Here is a 23,520-nt window from a genome sequence, read left to right as displayed (position 1 = left end):
GCATGTTGGGAGGCTCCCCTGCACCCTCCTGGCTCAGCGACTGGTGCCTCCTGGGTCGATCTGCCCCAGCTTCACAGCATTCATGAGCCACACCTGGTACCTCAAGGTATGTAGAAAAAACATGTAAAGCTGTGTCTATGGCCAAATCACTGATTCTCTGAATCAGCATCAAATCTTCAGATTTGGATTCAGCTGAATCAAATCGGGGACAGTGATCCAAATCAATAAATTGAGTCACTGTCCCGAATTTGGGCCAAATCCAAAGCGAATATGACCCATTTCGTGCACCCCTAGTTTCTATGTGTTTGTTTCTCTCCAGTTTCACTGGGACAGGCAGACAGAACAGTGACCGCTTAGGGCTATTTGGAGCTAATCAACAGGTCAGCCAGTAAGCAGTTTAAGAAGAGTTTGAAGTAATGGAGGGAGCCTATTGTTTTGCTGATGAGGTGATAATCACTGTTATCAGCCCCCTGCTGGCTTGTTTGCTGCAGAGAATATAAAGAAGCAGGGAGGGACATTGAAAAGCTCCATATCCTCAATGGATGTATGCACTGCACACCTCACCTTGCCTCGGAGTGCTAGCAGAGGGCTCCCACCCCTCGAGCAGCCAGTGGGGAAAAGCCTGGGGCTGTGCAGGCAGACCTCCCTAATCAGAGGTCCTGCTGGGCACCTGGCCACAACTGCCCCCTCCCCGCCCCCCCTTCCCCAGCTTAGTGCTCTGCAAGGAAAGGGAAGGCTGCCACTGCAGGTATGTGCCTGAACTTCCTCAGTCCAGAGAAAATGTCTGTCCAGTTTCCAACCTGTTCAGCCTGCCTAGCCAAGTTAGACTAACCTGCAAAGATTGAATCAATTCAGGCTCAGGCTTTTTGAATGCCTGTCCGTAGCCTAAGGGGCTTAAGTGCTGTCTTCCTCTACTCCCCTCAGTATTCTGTGCCAGAGCCAGGGGCAGGAAGGATGTAACAGTAGCTGGTGTTTCTCAGTACTTCTCAAGCCTCTTGCAAACTAAGATCAAGTGTAGTACCTTTTCTGGGCTGTACTGGCCTGTTCCCAGGGCCAACATCACCTTGAATGGTGTTATGTAGTAGAGGGTGGAGACCTGTCCAATGCACTGTGGACTAGACCCCCTATAAGAGTCTATTATAGCCTCCCAATGGGAGGATCTCAGCTACACCTATGTTTTATGGAATTGAGAGATTTGTTCCTAGCTTGCTCCTTTTGTCTTTGGCCTAAGGGCAAGTGAGACTCGGGCGCATCCAAACTCTAAGACCTCCAGGCTGAGGCCTGCATATAGAATGCCAGCCATGGATTTGGGAGTACCTGAAGCCCCAGACTGAAGAGTCTTGCTGGTGGTAGCACCACGCAGACTTCTACTCAGTCGATAAAATTCAGAACTGATTCAGCTAATTTGGCCTGACCCACAAATTTTTTTTTTTTAAATCTCAGTTTCTCATACTGGAATTAATGACAGCAGCTTTCTCTAGATGAAAGTCCCTATAGAAGATTTGTTACTCAATTCCCTCCCCTGCCAGAGGTAAATGCTTTCACTTAGCTCCTCTCCCCACCCCTTCACCCCCCATCACCACCAATCCGTATCATGCCTGAGTGAGCCTAGGGTCTTACTGTGTCTGCCTCCTTCCTTCACCCCTCCTTTATAATAATGAAACAATATGCTGTAGTATTACTGGAGGTGAATACAAAAATGGTCAAGAAAATTGCCATACGTGACCCTACAAATTCCAAAATTCTGCATGCCATGTACTTCCAAGCAACCTAAGGACTCAGTGTTAGCAGTGATGGCAGAGGGACGCCTCCTGTAACTCCACAGTGCCCCCCCTACCCACCCAGTCCTTCACAAGCTGGCTTAGGCAGCAGTTGCAGGGAACTGGAGCCAGAACACACCCTCCCCTGCATCAGATATGTTTAAATCAACACTGGTGTGGAGTAGGGAGTCAGCACCCACTGCCCCTCCCCAGAGCAGAGAGCAGATATGGGACTCTGATGAAGAGGTAAATCTGTGAAGGAAAATGCTGAGGTAGGTAAACAGCAGAAGCCTCTCTCCTCAGAAACAATATGCTGCCTGGGGAAAGCCCTTTGTTGCTGTACACAGCCACAGCTAAACTGCAATACGGCTTCCCCATCAGACCATACTGCCTGTGCATTCTCAGTCTGCATTTAGATATCCATCACCTTCCTTTGCTGAACATAACTGCTTTTAAAAGTCTTGTTTCCTTTGCTATGTAAAAGGTACATTCTACAAACAGGCAAATCAGCCTGATGTGAGGTTTGCATCCTTCATGATACACATCACTGTTCTTTTGCCTTTGCTCCACACAAAAGCTTGACTATTTTTTAAGATATTTAACTGACACCAAACACACAGTAGCAATACTTGGCTTGCTTCACAGGCTGGTGTTTTGTTATCTGACTGCGGTGTTTCTAATGTGCAGTGGGTTGTGTGTGTGGGTTTTTTTTTTCCTTACTGTTGCAGTAGCCTGCAGATGGATGTCTAAAATCATATAAACCTCCCTGGGAATTTTACGCTAGACCGCGCTTACCATGCAGGTGGATGTCAGCTGCCCGGGGGTTCCCTGACTTACGACAGAAGTCGTTTCCCTGCTTCATATCATGAGGGGCTTGTATTAAGGGCTGGTAGCTGGGGGAGGGGAACAGGCATCGTTCTCTCCATCCCTGTTCTTACTGCAGCAGCACTGAGGTGACAGCAATGCTTCAGTCTGCTCTGCTACCTCACCACCCCACTCAGCCTAGAAATGCACCTTGCTGAGGGATGCAGAACAGGCTGATTCTGGGATGACAAGCTGAAACAACTTGTATGGCTACATTCTCCTGATAACTGGCATAACCAGAATACAGGGAGTCCAAGGTGTGCGACATCAGGAGGATAGGAATATAGACAAGGAGCTGCTATCTCTAAGATCTTCCTTGAGGCAGGATAGCTAGATAATTGGGTTTGTGTTTGTATTAGTTTTCTCTTAGTCATTTATTAATCACTGGAATAAGGTTGGCCCTAAGTGAGCTGCTAGTAAGGAGAGGAGGGGCGGAGCAGGGCAGAAGGAACATCGAACTCCGAGAAACCCAGCTCAGTTTTCACACTTCTCAATGCAGCAGGGAGCCACGCAGTTCAGCAACCTGGAGCATCAAGGAGCATCATTCATCCAGAATTAGTGTAATACACTCAGCAGCAGAGGTGAGAGTTCTCTTGTTCTTTTATCATATGTGCACTCACTTTTCCCCTTGCCTTCAAGTAGTAAGGGGCAATTTTGTGGGCACTTTCATGCACCAGACTAAAGGAAGTCTAAAGAAATGTGCTCAAGTTCTGTTCTAAGTGTTGGTGGTTTAAGGGTCTTGCAAATATTTGTTATGATGTTTTATTTTCTACTCTGGAACACTAAGACTTTAGTGCTGTAAAGAGCTCTGTGTAACCCCAAGCCATCCTCTCCCTTCACCACCCCCCTGCCCCTCCTCTCCACCCCCCAGAGTTCACTAGGGTCAGGGACAGACATTGAATAAACTGGTTTGAGCCAAATCAGTTAAGTCTGATACTACATTCAATCAGGTTTATCTCAAACTGGTTTCAGCCATTTTCAAACTGGCTTATATGCACTGAACTTCTGTTCTGTTACAGGTTTAAACCAGTTTCTGATCACTTATACTGGCTTCCCCTAGCCAGGCCTAAGGGAAGAAAGGGCTATTTTAGGGTTAAGTATTGGGACTTCAAAAGACCAGGTTTTAATTCCCATTTCTGATAAACTTTCTTTGTGATCTTAGAAAAATCAAACTCCCATTTTGCTTGCTGAATCTTTTAAAAATCAGGCTTTAATGGCTCTCTGCCTCAGTTTCCCTGTGTGTAAAAAGGGTCTAATAATACATTTCTACTTTACAGGAATGTCATGATAAATTCATTGATGTTTGTAAGGAGATTAGATACTGGGTTGATGTGGAGGCATGTGAGTATCTAGATAGAACATTAATTCCAAACTGCCCTCTTTCTCATCTCCCCAAATATGAGGGAAGGGTGGTCCTTCTGAGCACAAGGTGATCTGTCAGCCAGGAACGCCTATTTTTATTCAGACCTCCAAGGTAACTTCACACTAGGGATAAATAAAGCAACATATTGTGTGGTGTTCTCCAGAAAGCAAATACATTGGGTGAGATTATCAACCAGCACCTAATTCAAAAGCCTCTTTTGAAGCTGCCTGTACAATATATAGCTTATATACAGCTCCATGGGCATATATCAGATATATAGGATACATTTCTAACCTCTTCTATAACCTCTGAACTATCTGTTCTGACTCAAGATAGTTAATCTTTGTATTACATCAGCACCTGGAGGCCCTAATCAGAGGCCCCAAGGCAGAGCTTCACCTGGTACAGCTCCAGCAATGAGTTTACTTGAGGGCAATACACATTAATTAAGAGGATCTGCCCAAAGACTTTGCATTCTATCTAAATCTAAATTGTAAATGGGTGTAACAGAAGGCAGTGGTGGTCAGGACGTTGTTATGCTATGTGCAAAACTCACCATCTGTAGATTCCAAGTTTTTTCTTTTGGAGAGATTGATATTGCTGGTCTGCATCCTTCACCTTTCTGCCTGTAAAATAGGCACAATAATGTACAAAGGTACCCTCTTTTGAATGAACTGCACTGCTTCACTTAGTTGGCTTTTGTCCACATGTATGCAAATGCTCAAGTAGGATTTTTTTATTTTTATTATGGAATATCTCCTGCAATTATTTCTGGAATACTGTGAGTACTCTCACAAATATATATATCTGAGAACACTCACCCCAGAAGTACTTTCACACCCATTATGGGTCAGATGCTGGATGGGGCAAAGGAGGTTTTGGCAGAAAAGCAGTACAGGAAAAGAACATCCTCAATGCAAGGCAGTAGGTGAAAGACAGAGCTACCACATATGGAAGCAATTCCTAGAGAAGCAGTGATTCAGGACCATGGGCATATTAGTCAATCAACTGTGTTGCAAGAAAGTAGCCAGACACCAAGAATGATATCTGCCATCTGATACCATCTGTAAATTGACATCCAGCAATTAGGATGTTCTTATTATCTAAAAAGGCCCTCTCTCTCTGAACTGTATTTTAGCAAATGCTTTTTTTTTTCTTTTTTTTTTCTTTTTTTGAGTCTTTACCCTGTGCCTGCAGTGGTATAGCATAGGTGAAGTACCCACCCACTTGGCAGCTAGGAATGTATTTAACAGTTGGCAGACGGGATTATTGGCTATATTATCTGTATTATATTACTGCAATGGAAAAAATACCACACTTGAGCCATTTAGCTGGTGCTGTACTCCATCCTGCTGCCATTTTCCTTTGTGGAACAGTTTGGACATCACAGTCTCTTACCATACTAGGACAAGTGCTGGCTTCTCTGTCTCCCAAATGCAGATTGCAGCTGTTGTGACATCCTTTTGTGACAATTTTCCACAATCAGGGTCATTAGAAATAACCATGGGTGAGTTTGAAATCCCATAAGAATAAACCCCAAGAAACTCTAAAAAATTTTCAATTAAAAATGTGTAACTACTTGCACAAAAAAATGCCTGCACTTTTCAGTATTTCCATCTTAACCCAAGTTCAAAATCCTGTTAACATGCAAAAATTGAGGTTTGGACTTACCTCTACTGAAAACCCTATTCAGAGGGCCACACACAAAATAAAACTGATAGACAAGGCCTGGCCCCACTAGATTTACTAGCAAATTGTCAGTGATCTCAACGAAGTCAAGATTTCAGTTTACCAACTTGCCAATTTCCTTGCATTTGACACACTATCATTTGCTCATTCTCTGAAATACTAAACCTCTATATTTGGAGACCTACTGACCAGTAGGGCTGTGCGAAGCTTCGGTCTGATTCAGTTCAGTGGAGATTCAGCCTGATTCAGTGGCCAAATCTCTGAATCTGAACTGAACCTCTCCGAATCAAATTGGAACCCTCCGAATTGATTTGGAGAGATTCAGAAAGATTCAGAGATTCAGACATAGACTCAGCTCTAAATATTTTTTCTACATACCTCTAGGTAGCAGGTGGCTCATGAATACTGCAATGCTAGGGTGCATTAAGTGTCCCACAGAAGCATGGGGGCACTCCCCACCACACTCAGCAGCAGACGCGGAAGTGGACCAGAAGCACTTCCAGTCCACTTCCGGGTCCACCAGGGAGCATGCAGGGGGCCCCCCCATATCCCACCCCGACTCAGCAACTGGTGCCCTCCTGGGTCTGGGGGGCACCTGGGGTCCCCCCGTGGCTGATCACCAAGCCAGAGGGCCACAGGGGGGCCCCCTGCATGCTTTCTGGCAGACCCAGAAGTGGACTGGAAGTACTTCCATTTCACTCCTGGGCTCGCCACCGAGCACCTGGAGGGCCCCCCTCGCCCCCCCCCACACTCCTGTGGGATGCTCCATCTGCTCCAGCATCACAGCATTCACAAGCCGTGCTGATACCTCAAGGTATGTAGAAAAAACATTTAAAGCATTGTCTACGTCCGAATTGTTGATTCTCCAAATCAGCATCGAATCTTCAGATTCAGATTCAGCCAAATCGAATCAGGGACAGTGATCTGAATCAACAAAATGAATCACTGTCCCTGATTCAGGCCGAATCCAAAACTGAACTGAATAGGACCCGCTTCACACACCCCTACTAACCAGGTCCTTAATCGAAAAAGGAGATAAGTAGGGAGAAATAATGGTGGCTGGTGGACATGGAGAGCAAAAGGAAGATTATTTAGATACATTCTGGGAAAAGTGGAGAAAAAATACAGAATTGTGCAAGAAAAATCATGACCAATTACCCTCCCATTCAAAATGTTGTAAATGTTGGGACTAAGTACATATAGTCGAAAAGCCTGGGCCTGAATCATTTCAATATTTTCAGGTTTCTTTAAACTACCTAGATTGAACCAATATGAAAGTGAACTGATGTTCAAACCAGAAAAGCAGCCAGACCCCTGCCGTGCACCATACCAGGAGTTGGGAGGTGCTAGAACATGCCTCCCAGTCTTCCGGTCACTGCAGAACCAGGAGACTGGGGATTCCCCCAACCAGTTGAGGAGGGGATGTGGAGGGAAACCCTCCACCCCCACTAGACCCCCATCCAGAGTCTCCCCAGTGCCAGAGAAGGGGGGAAGCCCTCAATGGGGCATTTCTCCCTTTCTCTCCCCACCCCCTCCGAATGCCCAGATCTGGTTCCCCTAGCCACACTTAGGAATCCAGGCCCACTTAGGAAGGAGTCTGGGAGGAACCCCCTGAAACCTACACTGGACCCCCAGACAGGGTCTCACTGCCATGGAGGTAAGGGGAGAAGGAGATGCCCCCAGAGGGGCATTTCTCCTTCTCTTCCACCTCATCCCCTGTACCCAGAGCTGAGCCAATCACCCAGCCATGCCCCCTCCTTGGCCAGCTGGCCAGCTGAGGTAGGAATGGGGTGGGAGGGAATGCCCCTGTCCAACCGCCCAGCTCCAGACCCCCAGCCGGCTGTGCTGGGCCTAGGGGGGGTGGGGAGGAGAAGCCTGAAATGGAGGCTTTCTTTCACCCCCACTCCTTCCTCAGCCAGCTGGCTAGCTGAGCAGAGGTGTGTGTGGGGTGGAGGAAGATGGCCTCCACTGCAGGCTTCTCACCCCAGGAAATCCACCTGGCTCCTGGTTGCCTGGAATGGAAAAACCCCAGTTTACAGCTGGGGGTGGGACTGCCCTGCTGTGCTAGAACTGAAAGTACAGCCCAGGGCTGCTCAGCAGGAAGACTGTAAGTTAAGTTGAATCAGGAGAGGATCTGGGATAGAAGTTCCATAAACTGGTTTTACCTAAACAAGTTAAGTCTGATACTACATCCATCCAGGTTTGTTTTAAATCAGTTTCAGCCATTTTGAAAGCAGTTTAAGTGCACTGAATGTCTATTCTGCTACAGGTTTAAACCAGTTCCTGATCACTTAAGTCAGTTTATATGTAACTTCTGTCCCTAGCCTAGTAGTTGAAAAACTATTGTTTAAAAGCTGCTGGAACTGCATCAAAATAAGGGTTCAGTGTGTGTTAAAGGCCAGTTAGCAGGAAGTTTTGTCTGAATTTTGAGCAGGTGTGGCATAATGGTACTGCCACTCCTATAGTGGCACTTGATTACATTGTTTGATTAATTGTGAAGTTAGGAGGTGGTTAATTGCATTAGTCTGAGGTCAGGCAAAGGGTAGGTAGGCTCCGGAGAGTGAGCAGATGAAAGGGAGTCCCTCCTGATTGTAGGCAACAACCTACTTTCATAGGCTGCTATCATATGATGATATGAAAGCTCATACCTCTCTGAACTAGTTAGTCTGTAAGGTGCTACCCTGTGCTACCTGCTGCCATTATGAAATTATTTTCTCTTATTCTTCCACAGCTCAAATAGCTAAACCAAGAAAAAAATCACTTGGGGCTGTAATCATGCAAGGAAAATTTCAGCTCCAACACAAGAATGAGGTATTGTTTATAATGGACACCAGAATGTAATCTTTAAGCTGTGGCTCCCAAAAGACCTAGAATAAGTCAATGTAACATAGCAATAGTACATCCCCAGTCATGGGGAAAATAGTGAAATAAATGCCATGATTTTGGTCTTCAGCAACTGGGGTTTGATCTAACTCATGGAAGGTAACAGGAGTCTTACCAACAACTGTAACAGGAGTCAGACTGGGTTACTCAGAAGTGGATAGGGTATTTTTTCGGGGGAAAAAAGCAACTTGTCATTTATGTACTGCCACTAGCACAAGAGTGCTAAACAGGCCACCAAAGATTTTGTCTCTAAACAGGGCTAAACAGCAATGTAGTTAAATTCCTTTTGTCCTACATATTTCACCATTCCCACTGCAGTGATGGGAGATTTCTAAAAGTCTATTGTAGACATGGTGGTAGTGTCAACTTGTACATCTAAAATGCTTTAATCACGTACAGTAATTATTTTGCCAAAAACTAAACTTCCTTCCTAGCATTGTTGCACATGATTCGCAAGACTTCTCAGGTATTATTTTGTGATTAATGTGTAAAATTTCAGTTTCTCCATGAAAAAAGACATCAGCTGTGGTACAGACTGGTATGCTGCCAGTGTGATTGGTACAAGAGACAAACACTAAGGAAATAAACAGGAAGAGGTATTTCAAAAGAGGCTGCAATAGCTATTTGGAAATAGCCCCTTTGGGAGTTTTCATTCTAGAGTAAGAGTTTAATTCTATTTTCAAAGGCACCCTTACTCCGGAATTAGTATATATAAAGGAAGCTGTTCTTAGCCAAGATAACTACCTGTGTATACAAGGCCTTATTTTGCTTGAACAGGTAGGGTGTGGCAGCATTACAGTAACCTGAGGTTCCTCCTGTCAAGAGGGTAATAGCCAACACGGTAGTCCAAATCAATACTTAACAAGCAGGGGCCATTGTGTTGACAGTAAAACCACATAGTAAAAAAACCTTACAAAACAGAAAGTGAAACAGTCCCCTGGAAATGCTGTAGTAGAAGTGATCCAACACAACCTTATTTTTTTTTTGTCGGTCTTTAATTTAATGATCACATATTACTAGTCCATGGGATCTCTCTCTCTCATTCAGTGCTTCAAAATGAATTATATAATACAATTATGGATCTCTGCTTTTTCCTTATTCTGTTTACCACACCAGTAGCAAAAAGTATAAACCTGTTTCAGTCTGGGTTCGCTTCAGATTTATGCAAAGGTCAGTCAGGGCAGAGTTTTATTCTCAGTGGTTGGGACAAAAGACGTGGAAGCTACTGACAAATGTGGGGGGTGGAAAAAATAGCATTTTACCGGAAGACAAAGAGCATCAATTTCACCCAGTTCACCCAGTGTCTGTATAGATGGTGCACTTCAGTGGGGCTCTTTGGCTCGTTTATCTAATAGCTGACTGAATCAGCTATTAGATAAAAGTGCCAAAAAGGCCCACTGAAGCGCACGAGCTATACAGACATTGAACCAGGTCAAATTGACGTGATGGCTATTCTGGGCACACACTGCACTTGGTGGAAGGGTACACCAAGCTGAAAGTAAAGCACTGTTTTGGGTTTTTTCACGTTCGTAAGCAGCCAGAGCGACTAAGACAGGAATGGAATCTCCTAGCCAAGAGTGAGGAAAAAAAACATTTTCTATAGCAAAATTAGAAATGACTAATGGAGAAAAATATTTAATTAACATAGAGAGACTACTCTTCTGACTTTTGGTCTGTATTTTTGTACCTATACGAAAAATCATTGTTGCAGCCTGCCTTATGGACGATAGACTGTTCAGCCTGAACACCAAAGTGGATCTTCATTCGTTGTATGGAGGATGAATACAAGGCCTGTACCCTGCTTAAACTCAAATGGGAGTGGTAATGCTGCAAGAGTGGGAGGATTTCATGGAAAACTCAAAGTTAAGGTCTGCTAAAAAGGTCAAGAGATTCTTGGTCCTACTCAAAACCAATGCAATTTTTGGAGCAGGAGCTAAACCCTGTCAATGGGCTAACATTTTTTGTGCCCACTGTAAGTGTCTGGATTTGAGGGAACTGATCCATTGTTCCCTTGCACTTTCATTTATACATGCACAAAGTATATATAAAGATGCTGCGTACCTGACACGGTGGCACTTTACATATCCTTTGCACAGAAATAAATGAATACACTGAAATGCAAGCCAAAAGAGAATCCCAAAACCGGGTGTGTTACAGTCATGGTAGTTGCTTATAACACCACAAACTTTTTCCAAAATAGTTGCATCTATCTAGAGTTGAATGTCTTTGGAACTCTAAAACCGTTTTTCTCTGTGCTAGCTGACCAGGTTTGAGCTAGGACTGTTTTATTCAGTATGAAATATGATTTTCAAACATGCTTCAGAGTCCCAGTATATTATGGCTACACTTCCAGACTTTTTCACCAAGAATTTACAACTAGGGCTACCAATGGCTTTACAGGTCTTGAGTGGTGACTGAACCATAATGTAAACAAGATTCCAAAGGCCCATTAGTCTTTTAAGTACACCACTGTTTAAACTTGTTCAAAGCAGGACTACACAACAGTGCCTGAAACTATGACATCTTGTTTACACTAGTGCTTCCACTAGCAGTGCTGAGCTGGTTATCAACCAGTTTATCAACCCTGGAATTTTTCTTTAAGACTAAACTGGTCCTTTTAAGGATTGAGACTTCTCCTATCTGTGTAGACTGATCTAATCAAAGGCATGACTAAGCAGGAAAATCAAGCTGCAATTCAGAACAAAGAAAGTTACTTTTCAGGTTTCTCCTCTCATTCAGGTAGGGGTTGATTGGTCACAGTGAATATAAGTGAATATTAACAATAGTCTTCTAGCCATTCCTAATGGTTGTACAATCTACATTCCATTCATTTCATCCATATTTTAACTTTTCCATGGCCTTCCTGTTCTTCTCACTTGTGGAACTGTAGAAAAAATATTGCTGAAAAAGAGGTTTTAAGTCATGTGAGTTTTCTAATACCCCTCCCCCCAGTTGGAAATCCAGCTGAAGTGACCTTGCTCATAGTTTGCTGGTACCTTAGGGATCCTATAAACATGCTGGGAACCTGCTCCAATGCACTGTAATTCCAGCATGTCAGACCAAACTCAATTAATCGAGTCTGCTGAAGCCTGGAAATTAACAAGCTCTAGCAGCCTCCAGCATCATGTGTGTCAGTGTCCCACACTGAAAAGTGGGTGTGGGGTGCTTTAAACTAAAGCTGGTTCAACGAGCTTTAGTTCAAAGCGCCCCACCACCATTTTCCAGTGCAGAAACACTGATACACCTGATGCTCTGGCTGCTTTTCATTAGCGCGGCTTTCGGAGCTGCACTAATTAAAGTGCTCCCCCACACCCATGCTTCCCAAAGCACAGGTATAAAGGCCCTTAGGGATAACTAGAAAGTAGAGAGGCATGTGCCATTGGGATAGCGGAAGGAGGTAATTTGATTCACCTTCAAACTATAGAAAAGAATTAAGAGTTGCAATGGTCCAGCTCAGTTTCTGAAGTGATATATGTGAAATGATCCATACAGGTTGGCATACTAGCACCTTATATGCTAATATAGTACCCCTATTTGTAGAACTTCAGCCAGTGAGAGCACTATTATTTATTTGTCTTTTGGTTGCATAAGAGTCTAGCTCAAGGTCTTGTTGGACTAGGAGGTGTTCACTGGTATAGGCAATCTTTGCTCTGAAGACCCTGCAGTCTCAGTTTAGCAGCAAATTGCTTTCCACTGTAGTCCTGTTGTTATGAGGTAATTGGTCTGGTTCATGTTTGTAAGTCTACCTGGGACACCTAGAAGCCTGTGGCCCATCAGTATTGCTTGTGCTTAAAACTGACTTTGAATTAATGTTAATGGACTCCAGGAAAAGGTATCTATGCCAGGTAACGTGGTAAATTCTTATATCTTGTTCATTGATCAATTGGTTTAAAATGGCTTTTGTTCTTACCCTCTAAGTTTTCTTCTTATAATTTATTAATCTAGAATTCCATTATCTGGAGATGCTCTTTCTACTTGATATGCATCCAAAAATCTCACTCAAAAGTAATATGTTCTGTAATATGTTTACCTGATCTTTTTCAACACAAATTAATTGCAAATTTAATTTAAATTTGATTGTAAGTTCATCAGATGCTGTTCACAGAGTTTAAACCAAACCTAAAATATACAAGAAGCAGGGATTTGTTAGGGTGATATATTTTATGGGACCAGCTGTGTAGAAGAGTTAGACAAGCTTCTGAATGCAAGACATTCTTTGTCAAACCTGACCAGACTTGACAAAGACCAAGTCTGACCAGACCTGACAAAGAATGTCTTGCATTTAAAAGCTTGTCTAACTCTACTACACATGGTGCAATAAAAGATGTCACCTGAAGGCCCCCTCTACACATACCGGTAAAAGCATGATGGGATTTAATGCATGATTTATACAATCTTACTTCCTGCCACGTCGCATGTGCATGGCAGGAGATGCAACTGTGAAATTGCACATTAGATTCCGTCACACCTTACTGCTGGTGCAGAGGGAGCCCAACCCCAGGCTCCTTCTGCACCACCAAGAGGCAAGCACCCACAGCTGGGAGCCCCATATACCCTAGTTGAAGGGCTCCCAGTAGGGTTACCATATGTCTGAGTTTTCCTGGACATGTCCACTTTTTAGATCCTCTGATCTCTGTCTGGGCAGGGTTTTTTTAAAAATATGATCTAAATCCAGGATTTTGCTCTGCTCAGCTTCAAAGTACTTCCTGGAGCTTCCTGGCTTGCCCTAGCAAGGAGCTGCTTGGGGCTGGGGGTAGGGCAATTGGAGGCAGGGTGCACACACATGGTCGGTATATAGCCAAGTGGGGGGCAGGGCACGGGGAGTGGGGGGCAGCCCAATAACTAGATACAGGTAAGCCTGTGGGGGGTGTGGGTTGGAGGTCCAGGGCTTAGGGACTGGGGGAGGGTGGGGAGGAAGGGAGAGCGCATGTGAGGAAGGAGTGCATGTGCATGTGGTGTGGGGGCAGGTCCCGGACTGCGGCAGGGCGAGGGAGCCCCCCTGCCAGTGGACAAAGGGGGTGGGGAGGCCCTTCAGGGGCAGCAGGGAGGTGCGTGGCTGGCCCCACAGCACTGGGGCCACTGCCTGTGTTTGCAGGGGCAGGTCTGGGAGGAGTAGGGGCTGTGGATTGGGAGTGAAGGACACCAGCAGGGCTGAGGGAGCTGTGGTTAGGGAGTGAGAGACACCAGGGACCTTGCATTGGGAGGGCAGGGCACTGGCAATGCCAGGGGGCTGGGGATGGGGAATGAGGGGCACCAACATGGCTAAGGGAGACAGGGGACTGTGGTTTGGGAGTGAGGGGCAACAGAATGGGCAGGGGCAGGGCACCAGCATATCATTGTTGCCATACCCAGTCATATACCGCCTCTCCCCCATGCAACTGGTGTCCTCTTTTTTGGAACTGGAAATATGGTAACCCTAGTCTCCCAGCCATGGGGGATTGCCCTGTAGTGGTCTTCCAGCCCCAGGAGTTTCCCACAGCCTGGAGCCCAAGGGATTGTGGCAGTTACGATCCTCCAGGTCTAGGGGCTTCATGCACCCCTGAGCCTTAGGGATCTCAGCAGCCATGATCCCCAAGATCCAGGGGTTTATGAAACCCCCAGACCTGAAGGATCATGGCTGCCATGATCCTTACGGCTCAGGGGTGCATGAAACCCACAGAACCTGGGGATCATGGCTGCCATGATCCCTCAGACTCAGGGGTTTCATGCTGGGCATGGTGTACCCCTGCAGCTGGCAGCCCTGTCAAATGACGGGACTCCCAGTTGCAGGAGAGACCCTGCTACATGTGCACATTAAAGCTCGATAGCAACCAGCTATTAAGTTAGTATAGATTTTTGGGGTCTAACTTTATTGCTGGTTGGAGCTTTTTATTGTATAATAGCTTTTTTGCACGTGTAGCTGGTCTCCAGGTAATACTGCATTCACCAGTTAATTATCCAATACCTGTAATGTGTAGAGGCGGGGTCTAAGAAATCCTTGCCTCTCACATCACAGCTACAACATCATTCTTACACTATTAAAAAAGACAGGAATGGAGGAGATATTAGCATCATTGGGAGAGTTCCTGCTGCAGGCTCCAAAATCATTTGATGCAATTCATTTACAAGAGTTAGAAGTACTCTAAGATCTGTACATTTTTCTTATTAGAAGTACTGTTATGCAAAATGATTGTCCCATTTAAATATATGACTCCCCTCCCCCCCACTGTCTCCCTCCACCCCACTGCACCTTGAACACGCATCCACTAACTTCTCAGGAATTGCTGTCACTTTCCTTAGAGCTGTGTGTGTGCTGGTGTGCTTTGCATTCTTAACAGGCCTGTCGAAAGATCTGGTTTGTTGCCTGTATTTTATATAAGTGTTCTCTTTTAACATTACATTCAAAGCCAAGAGTTGTTTATATTGATTACTTATAAGTGAGAAGGTTGTTCTGTGCCTCACAAAAAGCTTTAGATTGGAAAACTTTATTTATTTTTGCTTTGTTAAATGAAACAGTGCTAGATTCCCTTGCCCACAGGCCTAGATTAATGGATAGGAAAACTAGGCACATACCTAGGGCCATAGGTGAAGAAGCAGCCCAGTTGTGCTTATTTTACATATTATAATTATTGAATGAAAAAAAGTAGGGGCCCACAAGTTTGTTTGCCTAGGGCCCACTAAAAGATTAATCCAGCCCTACTTGCCCTTCAACTTCATGGCTAAATACAGACAGTCAAAAAGTCTGAGCCTGAATTGATTCAGTATTTGCAGGTTAGTTTAAACTTCAGAGATTAAATTGAAACAGAAGTGGACAGACATTTACCTTTGATTCAGGAAATGCATGTGCCTGCAGTGGCTCAGGCCAGAAGCCAGGGGTGCTAAAGCATGGCTCTCTAACACAGCCAGTATGGGCTGTGTATTCGCTTTATCTTCCTGCTGCACCCAAGGTCTCTGAGATTTCCAGTCCAAAATCACAACAGCAGGACTCTGCAGGGTTGCTTATCACTTTTCCTCTTCCTGCTTCCAGGTGCCTCTGGGATTTGTAGTCCACAGTCACATCCAGTAGTAAGTTTGAGCAGGGGAAGACATGTTTAACCCCCTCCCTGGCCCCAGACCCCAAATGAGGTTTGCCTGGGACCACCCCCCTCCCCCAGTCCTCCCACCCCTGCAGACTGGACTGCATCCCCAGCTGGGCTTGCCCCCTCCCCTTCTCCCCCGCTTCATTGTTGGCCAGCCCTCACTGCTCCAGCTAGGAAGCAGAGGGGTGGGGCCAGCCCTACTCTCTGGAGCAGACAGCACAGCCTAGCCCAGGGCTGGAAAGCATGCTGGAGGACTCTTGATTTAATTTGAATGAGGACAGGGTCTGGGACTGAAGTTTCACAAACCAGCTTGACCCAAATAAGTTAATTCTGATACTACATTCAACCAGGATTATCTTAAACCAGTTTCAGTCATTTCAAAACTGGTTTATAAGCACTGAGCTTCTGTTCTGTTACAAGTTTAAACCAGTTTCTGATCACTTAAACCAGTTTATGTGTAACTTCTGTCCCTAGCTCATTAAACTAATGAAAATCTTACTGATTCCATTCCTGGTTTCTTGACTAGTGACTCAGTTTGTTTATATGTAATTAGTGCACCTCTCATTAGTTAATACAGGGTGCATCTGTCCCCCATGGTGCAGTTGTTACTGCACCATCATTTAGTTCTTGCTTTAGGAAGTACTAAATGATGGCACTGTAAAACCCATTACTACAGCGTCCTGGTGGCGTGCGGTTATTTTTAGCAGCTATATCACTGTAGCAATGCGCTATAGTGAGGTAGCTCATCGCTATGTAGCATCAGCATCACACTTTGTGCTCACTACAGCAATGTAGTATTACGTGTAGACATGCCCACAGTATACTATATGCCAGGGGTCAGCAACCCCAGCACACATGCTGAACATGGCATGCAAGACCATTTTGCTCAGCATGCCACGGCCAGCCCTGGCCATGCCACAGCCAGCCCTGGCTCTGGGTAACTGCCGCCAGTGACAGAGCCCAGGCTGCTCTCAGGAGGGCTTGCAGCGTCCCAGCTGCCTGCTGGGAGCAGCCCAGGCTCCCAGCTGGCAGCAGCTACCCAGAGCCAGGGCCAGCTGCAGCCAGGAGGCTGCAAACAGCTGTGCTGGGCTCCAGAGCCCTAGCATCAGCTCCATACTGCTGCGTGCACCTGAGCATTGGAGCGGGTGGTGGGGGAGGGGCCTGAGGCATCTCAACCCCGGTCTTTCCCCCGCTCCTGGCACAGAGCTGGTGACTGGTCTCTGGAGCCTGGTGCAGCTGTTTGTAGCCAGCCCAGGCTCTGAGCAGCTGCAGCAAGCAGGCTGCAAACAACTGTACCAGGCTCCACAGCTTTGGCATCAGCTCCATGCTGGTAGCGACTGTGCTGCTGCTGACAGCCACAGAGCCAGGGGTGGGGGCAGAGGCTTGGGGTGGGGTGCAAGGGGCATCAAGGCTGGGGGGGGCAGGGGCTTTGGGTGGGGGGCAAGGGACACAAGCAGGGCATCCTGCCAAGTACCCCCTGCCGTCATTTCGTTTTCCTGGTATGCTGGCACTCCAGCACCTTCCAAGGTAGGCACTGTGGTGTTTTTCAGCACTCCAGCCAAATAACATTGCCTACCCCTGCTATATGCCATTAAAATCAACATTTACTGTGCCACACATAAGTACTAAACTACAGCAGTGTTCATTAGTTTACTGCAACCTAGTAGGGCCGCACATGCAGACATGGAGACTTTACTGCAGAGCCTAATTAGCTCTGCAGTAAACATCTCATGTAAATAGACCCAGTGAAAGCTATTTTATTTTAAAGAGAGGAGATTTGGCTTTGCAGTGAATCACAGTTGCTAACTGCAAGTTTTATTGTGCAACATGCATTATTTTTTGAGGTTTTAAGGCTTCTCTTGATTTGTATCTTGAAATCTTATTTTTGCCCTTCTTTGAAAAGAATACTGTCTCCTATTAATACCAACAGGCTTGAAGACAGAGCTTACCCTCAGCTAATAATGGGTAACAGATGTGCAGGTTCCTACTCTAACTTATGGCACTTTACATAAAGCACCATGAGTGAAAGAGCCTCTCCCCTCAACCCAACAGATGTTTACCTGTTGTGGGGAAGGCAGGAATCAAGCCTGCCTGCAATGGAGGAGCCACCCCTCTTCCCCAACCTTCCCCCACCCCCCTCTCCAGTTCAAGTGCTGTCTGCAAGAAGAGAGAGGAAAGAGGGGAGGGGGAGCAAGCTGCCAGCTGGGGCTTGCCCAGTCAGATCTGAAGGGAGGGGCTTGCGGGGGCACAAAGCAGGATGGCTCCAGGGGGGGAACTCACCCTCCCCTGTCCAACTCAGGCTGGGCAAACCCCAACCGACAGCTTGCTCCCCCTCCCCTCCCCTTCCTTCCTGCAGAAGCCCTGGGGGCAAGACTGGGCTGCATCAGCCCAGCTCCAATCATGCCACAAATTAATTCTAGGGAACAAAAGTTCCCTAAGGCACTCAAAAGTGGAGCACCATCCAATCCCTCATCTGATGAGGATTGATTTGTCACATGATTGGGCACTTTAAAAGTTCTCTGCAGCTCTGCACTTGGGTCATGACATGGTTGTAGACCACTTTCAGGGGGCCAATCACATAACAAATGTACCTTCTTTCTGTGCCCAATATGGCTGCATCTTTCCCAATAGCCTGTATGTTTGAAAGTAATGCTGCCCCTAGCAAAGGCCACCTGTCCCCATTTACAATGGCACTGCAACCACACTTCTCTCAATGGAAACGGCTGCCATTTGGTCAGCTCCTGGCACTTAGTGTAAGGTGGAAATATAGCTAATGCAACCCACAGGGATAGTTGGCAGATGGAATGGGAATGAGAAAGTGGGAGGAGACTAATGGGTGACTGGAGACAAGGGAATGTGTTGGGACAAGCAGACTGTGGTACAGAAAAATGAAGCCTTCTTTACATTATATTAGCAGGTTTCACCCCCATTTCTGAGCCTGTGCTGAACACTGTTGGCTGTTCCACTGCACTTGCTATCAGCAACAGGTAATCATGGCATGGTCACACCCTGAGGGGAAAGGGGAAGGGTGCAAATATGATGAGGGTTCATCAAGGAGCGTGGGTGGGAGATGGAGGGGGAAAGGCTGGGGATGGCTAGCCTCTTAGTAGGAGTAGGGACTGATGAGAGCAATAAAACAGCAGTCCTTCTCACACCCAGAGCTGTGAAATTGCAAGTACGTTTGTAGACAGATATCAGCTTGAATTTTCAACTAGAAAAGACCTATTGCACACTGAGGGCAAGGCTGCTCCTAAATGTTTTTGTTTTTTAAGTTAAACCAAAAAAAGTATTATATCTTTATCAAAAAAGGGATTAGCCTCAGGCTAATCTCCACGGGTTGCTTTGAGTACGTGATACATGATTTTTGACCTTTTATGGTTGGCAATTCTTGAGTCTCTTCTTGAAAAGAGAGATCAAGGAGGCTGACATTTTAGGGCACATTCACCCGATCTGTTTCCCACTAACCAAAATCTATACAGCAACAATTACAATATAACTTTTATATGAAATACCAGAACAAACCAATGGTCCATTTCCTGTGGTATCCTGCCTTCAGCAATACTCTATATCCGATTTTTAATCACTGGTATAAAGCCTTAATGTGAGGGGAGTATAATTTGCAGCCTCCATTGGTAGGATAGCAGGAGTGTTGCTTATGTAAATGTTTGATTTAAGTTAATGGTCCATCACTGTTTTAGTTCTAGGGTACAAATACTCAAGTGCTCCTAATCCCCATTGCCTTTATGGAGGTAACCTATCTAAAATGTTATTTACCAGTTAAACCTCCAAAATGGCAATCTGTAAGAAGTGCCAGTCCACTTCCCCAGTCTTATACCACAGGCAGATGGATTCAGTGAATGTATGAATTTCTCTGCATGTAAATTTAGAAAAAAATTAAAAATGTCTATTTGGAGTATGATTAGCTCCTTATAATTATTTTATCACTGTCCTCTGCATAGACAATCACTTGTAGACTTGAACGTAAAGACTACTGAAAGCACTCACATAATGACTACAAAGGAAGAAATACAAAATGCCTAACATTTTTACCTGATGTGATCTTCTGAGAGGAGAGTTTTTCCTTAGATGTTTTAAACTTTCCTAAAACACTCCTCTTATTTTTGAAAGGTCACATGTGTTACTCCATAGAATGTGGTGAAAATACTTCTTATGGCTAATTTAAGCCTTTGAGATATAAATTGCTTTTTTTGCTAGAAAATTCAGACTCTTGCAAAATATGTGTTTCCTTGTTTGTTTTTCTGTATTTTTTTCTTTAAAAAAACCCGACTGACTGAAATATACAGGGGACTTTGGACTGAGCAGCTCTTTTCTTTTAAAACGCATCCTTATCCCAGAAGGAAACAAGTTTTCCCTTGTAGTATACAGAATTTTGGCACAAAGCCTTCCTTCTCTTCCATATCCCTCTGACTTCTGTGCATCCACAGGCTGAATATGGCTTTAAGTCCTATCACAGGAGGATGTAAAAGGGAATAATCATCATGAGGGTTTACAAATTTAGTGTGTCCAATTAATACAACTTTAGCTTTTCTAGATCGAATGTCTCCTCAACTGGAGCTAAGTATTGCTCATGTTAACCCTAGAACAGATCAAAGGCAAAGCAGGGCAGAAGCTACATGGGACAGTACCAGCTGCCACAGAGCCAATGATGGGGACATGGTGGCAGCTACTTTTGCGCACCCCTTCCCTCGCCCCCTACCAAAGGTTGTGTCTGGGGCTCCTACCCAGGTCACCCCCCTCTCCCTGAAAGTTATACTACTGGAATATATTCTGTTTTGTGGACAAGAACAGGACGCACAGCTCTGTATGACATGATGACTCGCTGGGCAAGATTCCCACCTCTCCTCACCCCCACCCCAACCTATAGCTTTCTGCTTTATACTCATATCCCAATTCAAATGTAATTCATCCTTCTTTATTGTTACAGGTTAACTTTCGTGGCACCAGTAAAAGCCGAAGATGGATATTAAGCGTGTGAAAGATTATATATACTGGCTGTACTACCAGTATCTATTGATCACCTGTAGCTATGTCCTAGAACCCTGGGAGCAATCCATGTTTCATACTGTTGTTGTTACTGTTTTCGCTATGGTGGTATACACAGCTTACGTCTTTATACCTATTCACATCCGTTTGGCTTTTGAATTCTTCTCCCAGATATTTGGGGGCCAGCCTGAAAGTAATGTTTCCATACTGAACTAAACTTGCATCCTGGGAAATATCATCTTTAGTCTTGCGTATTATAGTCTAAAAGCAAAATCTGGCTTGCTTAATTACCATAGCTGAAAACCAGAATAATGCACTGACTACAGGCTTCACAGTCCTAGTTAAATAAAATACAAGCACAGCTTTTGTTCTGCTGCAATGGAACATGTCACTTGGACTGCATTACTTACCTAATCTTCAGCTTATCCACCATACAAATAATGTTCACATATATAGGTGATCTGCAGTAGGAAAATTTTGTTCTTTAGCATTCAGCGAGCATATTTCTTATTCACTAGTTTAGCATTATGTGCAAACTAAACCTACATAAAGTATACTGTCTGCATCTGACTTTAATATTAATATGAAATTTAATATTAAAATGAACAGCAAGAAACAGCTAAAATTATTTATGAAGATTGTAAGGAAGGATATTATGCTTATTATGTATATCATTTGTGCAAGGAGAGCACAATGATAAAACTTGCAACTTTTCTTTCCATCCTGGCTTACGGTATTAAGAAACTGAGTCAAATACAGCATAGTCAAAGTTTGTCCTAGTAATCAATTAATTTTTTAAAAGGATAGAGCTGACTGCTCAATTTTTCCTTTAAAAAGTAAGAGGTCAATAATAGATAGCATGAGCCTGAAACCAGGGTTTAGTCAATACACTGCTGCTTTTGGATTTTGGTGGTTTAACTGCAATATTAAAATTATATTGTAGGTAATTTTTCATTGTACTGAGAATAAATGAATGTAGGAATTATTGTTAAACATGCAGTCAGTATTTATTGAGACTACATTTTGGTGCACTTTGGCCTCCCTTGATACCAAAACAAATGTCTTTCCTTTCCACTACCGTTCACTGAAGCAAACAAAATATGTTTGAGTTAAAGGAAGATGATGGTGGAAGTGATATATTAATAACTGCAGGAATGCTGAAGCAGTTAGAGGAAAGCGTTGATATAGAGAGCTCTTACAAAGAAATGAAATTCATTAAATCTGCCTTTCAGGAGTTTCTTAATGCAAGCTTTTCACTGCACAGCTGAATCAAATGTGAATGCCAAAAAAAGCAAGCAATATCTATGCAGCCGATGTACCTTTACAACTGGAACCACTATTTGTGAAAGTGTAAATAGTTGTTTACACAGTTATATTATGAAGAAAATCCTCACTACTTTATCACTGAGAGATCTTTTATCAACAGGATTCTTCATGGTAAAATGAATGAGCTTATGACAAAAACAAAGCCATGTTTTGAAGGTTGAACAGATCTGAACATGTGTGTACAATTTTTCAGAAGCAAAATAAAACTTAGCTCTTTTAAATGCATCATTCATCTCTTCCAATACCCAGTTATTATCCATCTAGTAATTATATTAAACTAATCTGAGTATCTTTCATTTGTATGTGTGTAATCTGTTTGCCATTTGATTAACCTAGACTAACTTGTTCCACTATCTGAGTTGTGCAGTAATATCAACACATGATGCAATGAGATTTTTGGTATGTTACTTGACCTAATTCAAGACTCTCATACTGTTATAAGCTTCATTGTAAATATGAATCAGATTCCTAATATTTACAGAACTAGGAGAAATGAGGTGGAAGCAAACTTGCAGAAGTTTTCCAAAGTTATGACACATTTTCCCTCTGTAGCAGTTTGTATTCATCTTGGACACAGTGATCACAGGGTTCAATAACCACAGGCATATGTGAATGAGAAGAGCTAGGCAAACCTCTGCAGTCCGTTTGTGTCTCTAGATAACTGACTAGCTACTCCCTAACAGAAGGACCATCTTGCAGTTCCCAACTCCCTCAGTCTCCTGCTAGGAAACATCTCTAAATTATAACTTCTATCACTACATCTTCCTTCTTAACAATAACTACAAAAAAAATCAATTAATACAAACATTAATCAACACCCATCTACAAATAAGAGGTTACTGGCACGTCACTCTGGAGTGAGTCTTTACCACTTAGTTTCTTATTCCACCTTTTTTGCAGTGAAAGCAAAGAGGATCATCAGGAGGTATAAATGTTGTCTTCTTGGAACACAACTAGGTTCCATTTTTCACAAGCAGCTAGACCCAAAACTGATGTCCTCTCTCCAGGTGCCATAATGAATGGAAGTTTGTACACTCTGCTTTTATACTGGGTGCTAGCAATGTCTCCCTTTGAGTGGTATAGTTGTTCTTGAAGAGCCAGGTATTTTGATGCATGTTTGACTCACTTTTGGTCTCAATTTAAATGTTCTATATTCAGGCTTTGGTAAAATATTAATTTGAGCTCCAGTGTCCAACTTAAATTAAACCATTTTTCCTTGTACTTCCACTAGCAAAATCTAGTCCCTCTCATTGATTTTGCTTGATTCAACCTTATCTAGATGGAATCCTTCTGGTATGCTATCACTGGCATGCACTTGAGGGGCACCTGGCAAAATGGTTCTTCCTTGCCACATGGGGTTGAGAGCAAATCTCCCCCCACCCCCTTCACTCCCCCGGCTCCCACTCTATCAGCCATGAATGCTGCGTAGCCCCGGAGGCTGGGGTGGCACAGTGAGCTGCTGCAGGCAGTGGCAGCACTGTCAGTGACAGGAGCATGACAGCAGTAAGCGGCGAGCTCCCGCAGGCAGCCATGGCACTGGCAGCAGCGTGGGGCAAGTGTCAACTGGTGGTCA

At 44.3% G+C, this 23,520-nt stretch overlaps 1 protein-coding gene and 1 long non-coding RNA gene across 5 annotated transcripts in view; one reads left to right on the top strand and one right to left on the bottom strand.

Annotated features, from left to right (window-relative positions):
* LOC132251441 (uncharacterized) overlaps window positions 1–23,520 on the bottom strand; it is a 45,422-nt gene that overhangs the window by 7,338 nt on the left and 14,564 nt on the right. Inside the window, exon 2 of the long non-coding RNA XR_009463500.1 lies at window positions 4,544–4,613. This is a non-coding gene — a long non-coding RNA (uncharacterized LOC132251441). The remainder of the gene's footprint in view (window positions 1–4,543; window positions 4,614–23,520) is intronic.
* Window positions 2,934–22,238, top strand: SPTSSB (serine palmitoyltransferase small subunit B). Of its 4 annotated transcripts, none has more exons than XM_019491764.2 (3): window positions 2,936–3,205; window positions 18,535–18,604; window positions 20,563–22,238. In XM_019491764.2, exon 3 carries the CDS (start codon window positions 20,595–20,597, stop codon window positions 20,835–20,837), a length of 243 nt encoding a protein of 80 aa, XP_019347309.1. In that variant the 5' UTR covers window positions 2,936–3,205; window positions 18,535–18,604; window positions 20,563–20,594; the 3' UTR covers window positions 20,838–22,238. The 4 variants fall into 4 exon arrangements, with proteins under 4 accessions (XP_019347311.1, XP_019347309.1, XP_019347307.1 ...); XM_019491762.2 differs by having other exon boundaries at window positions 18,532–18,604; XM_059731105.1 differs by lacking the exon at window positions 2,936–3,205 and adding an exon at window positions 8,394–8,487 and having other exon boundaries at window positions 18,532–18,604.

Source organism: Alligator mississippiensis, chromosome 7 (assembly GCF_030867095.1).
Source record: "Alligator mississippiensis isolate rAllMis1 chromosome 7, rAllMis1, whole genome shotgun sequence".
Lineage (NCBI taxonomy): Eukaryota > Metazoa > Chordata > Crocodylia > Alligatoridae > Alligator > Alligator mississippiensis.
The sequence above is the reverse complement of the archived record's forward strand: the minus strand, read 5'-3'. Positions and strand labels throughout refer to the sequence as shown.

Coding starts and splice junctions, on each gene's coding strand:
- SPTSSB (XM_019491766.2), top strand. CDS start 20,595: ATGGATATTAAGCGTGTGAAAGATTATATATACTGGCTGTACTACCAG.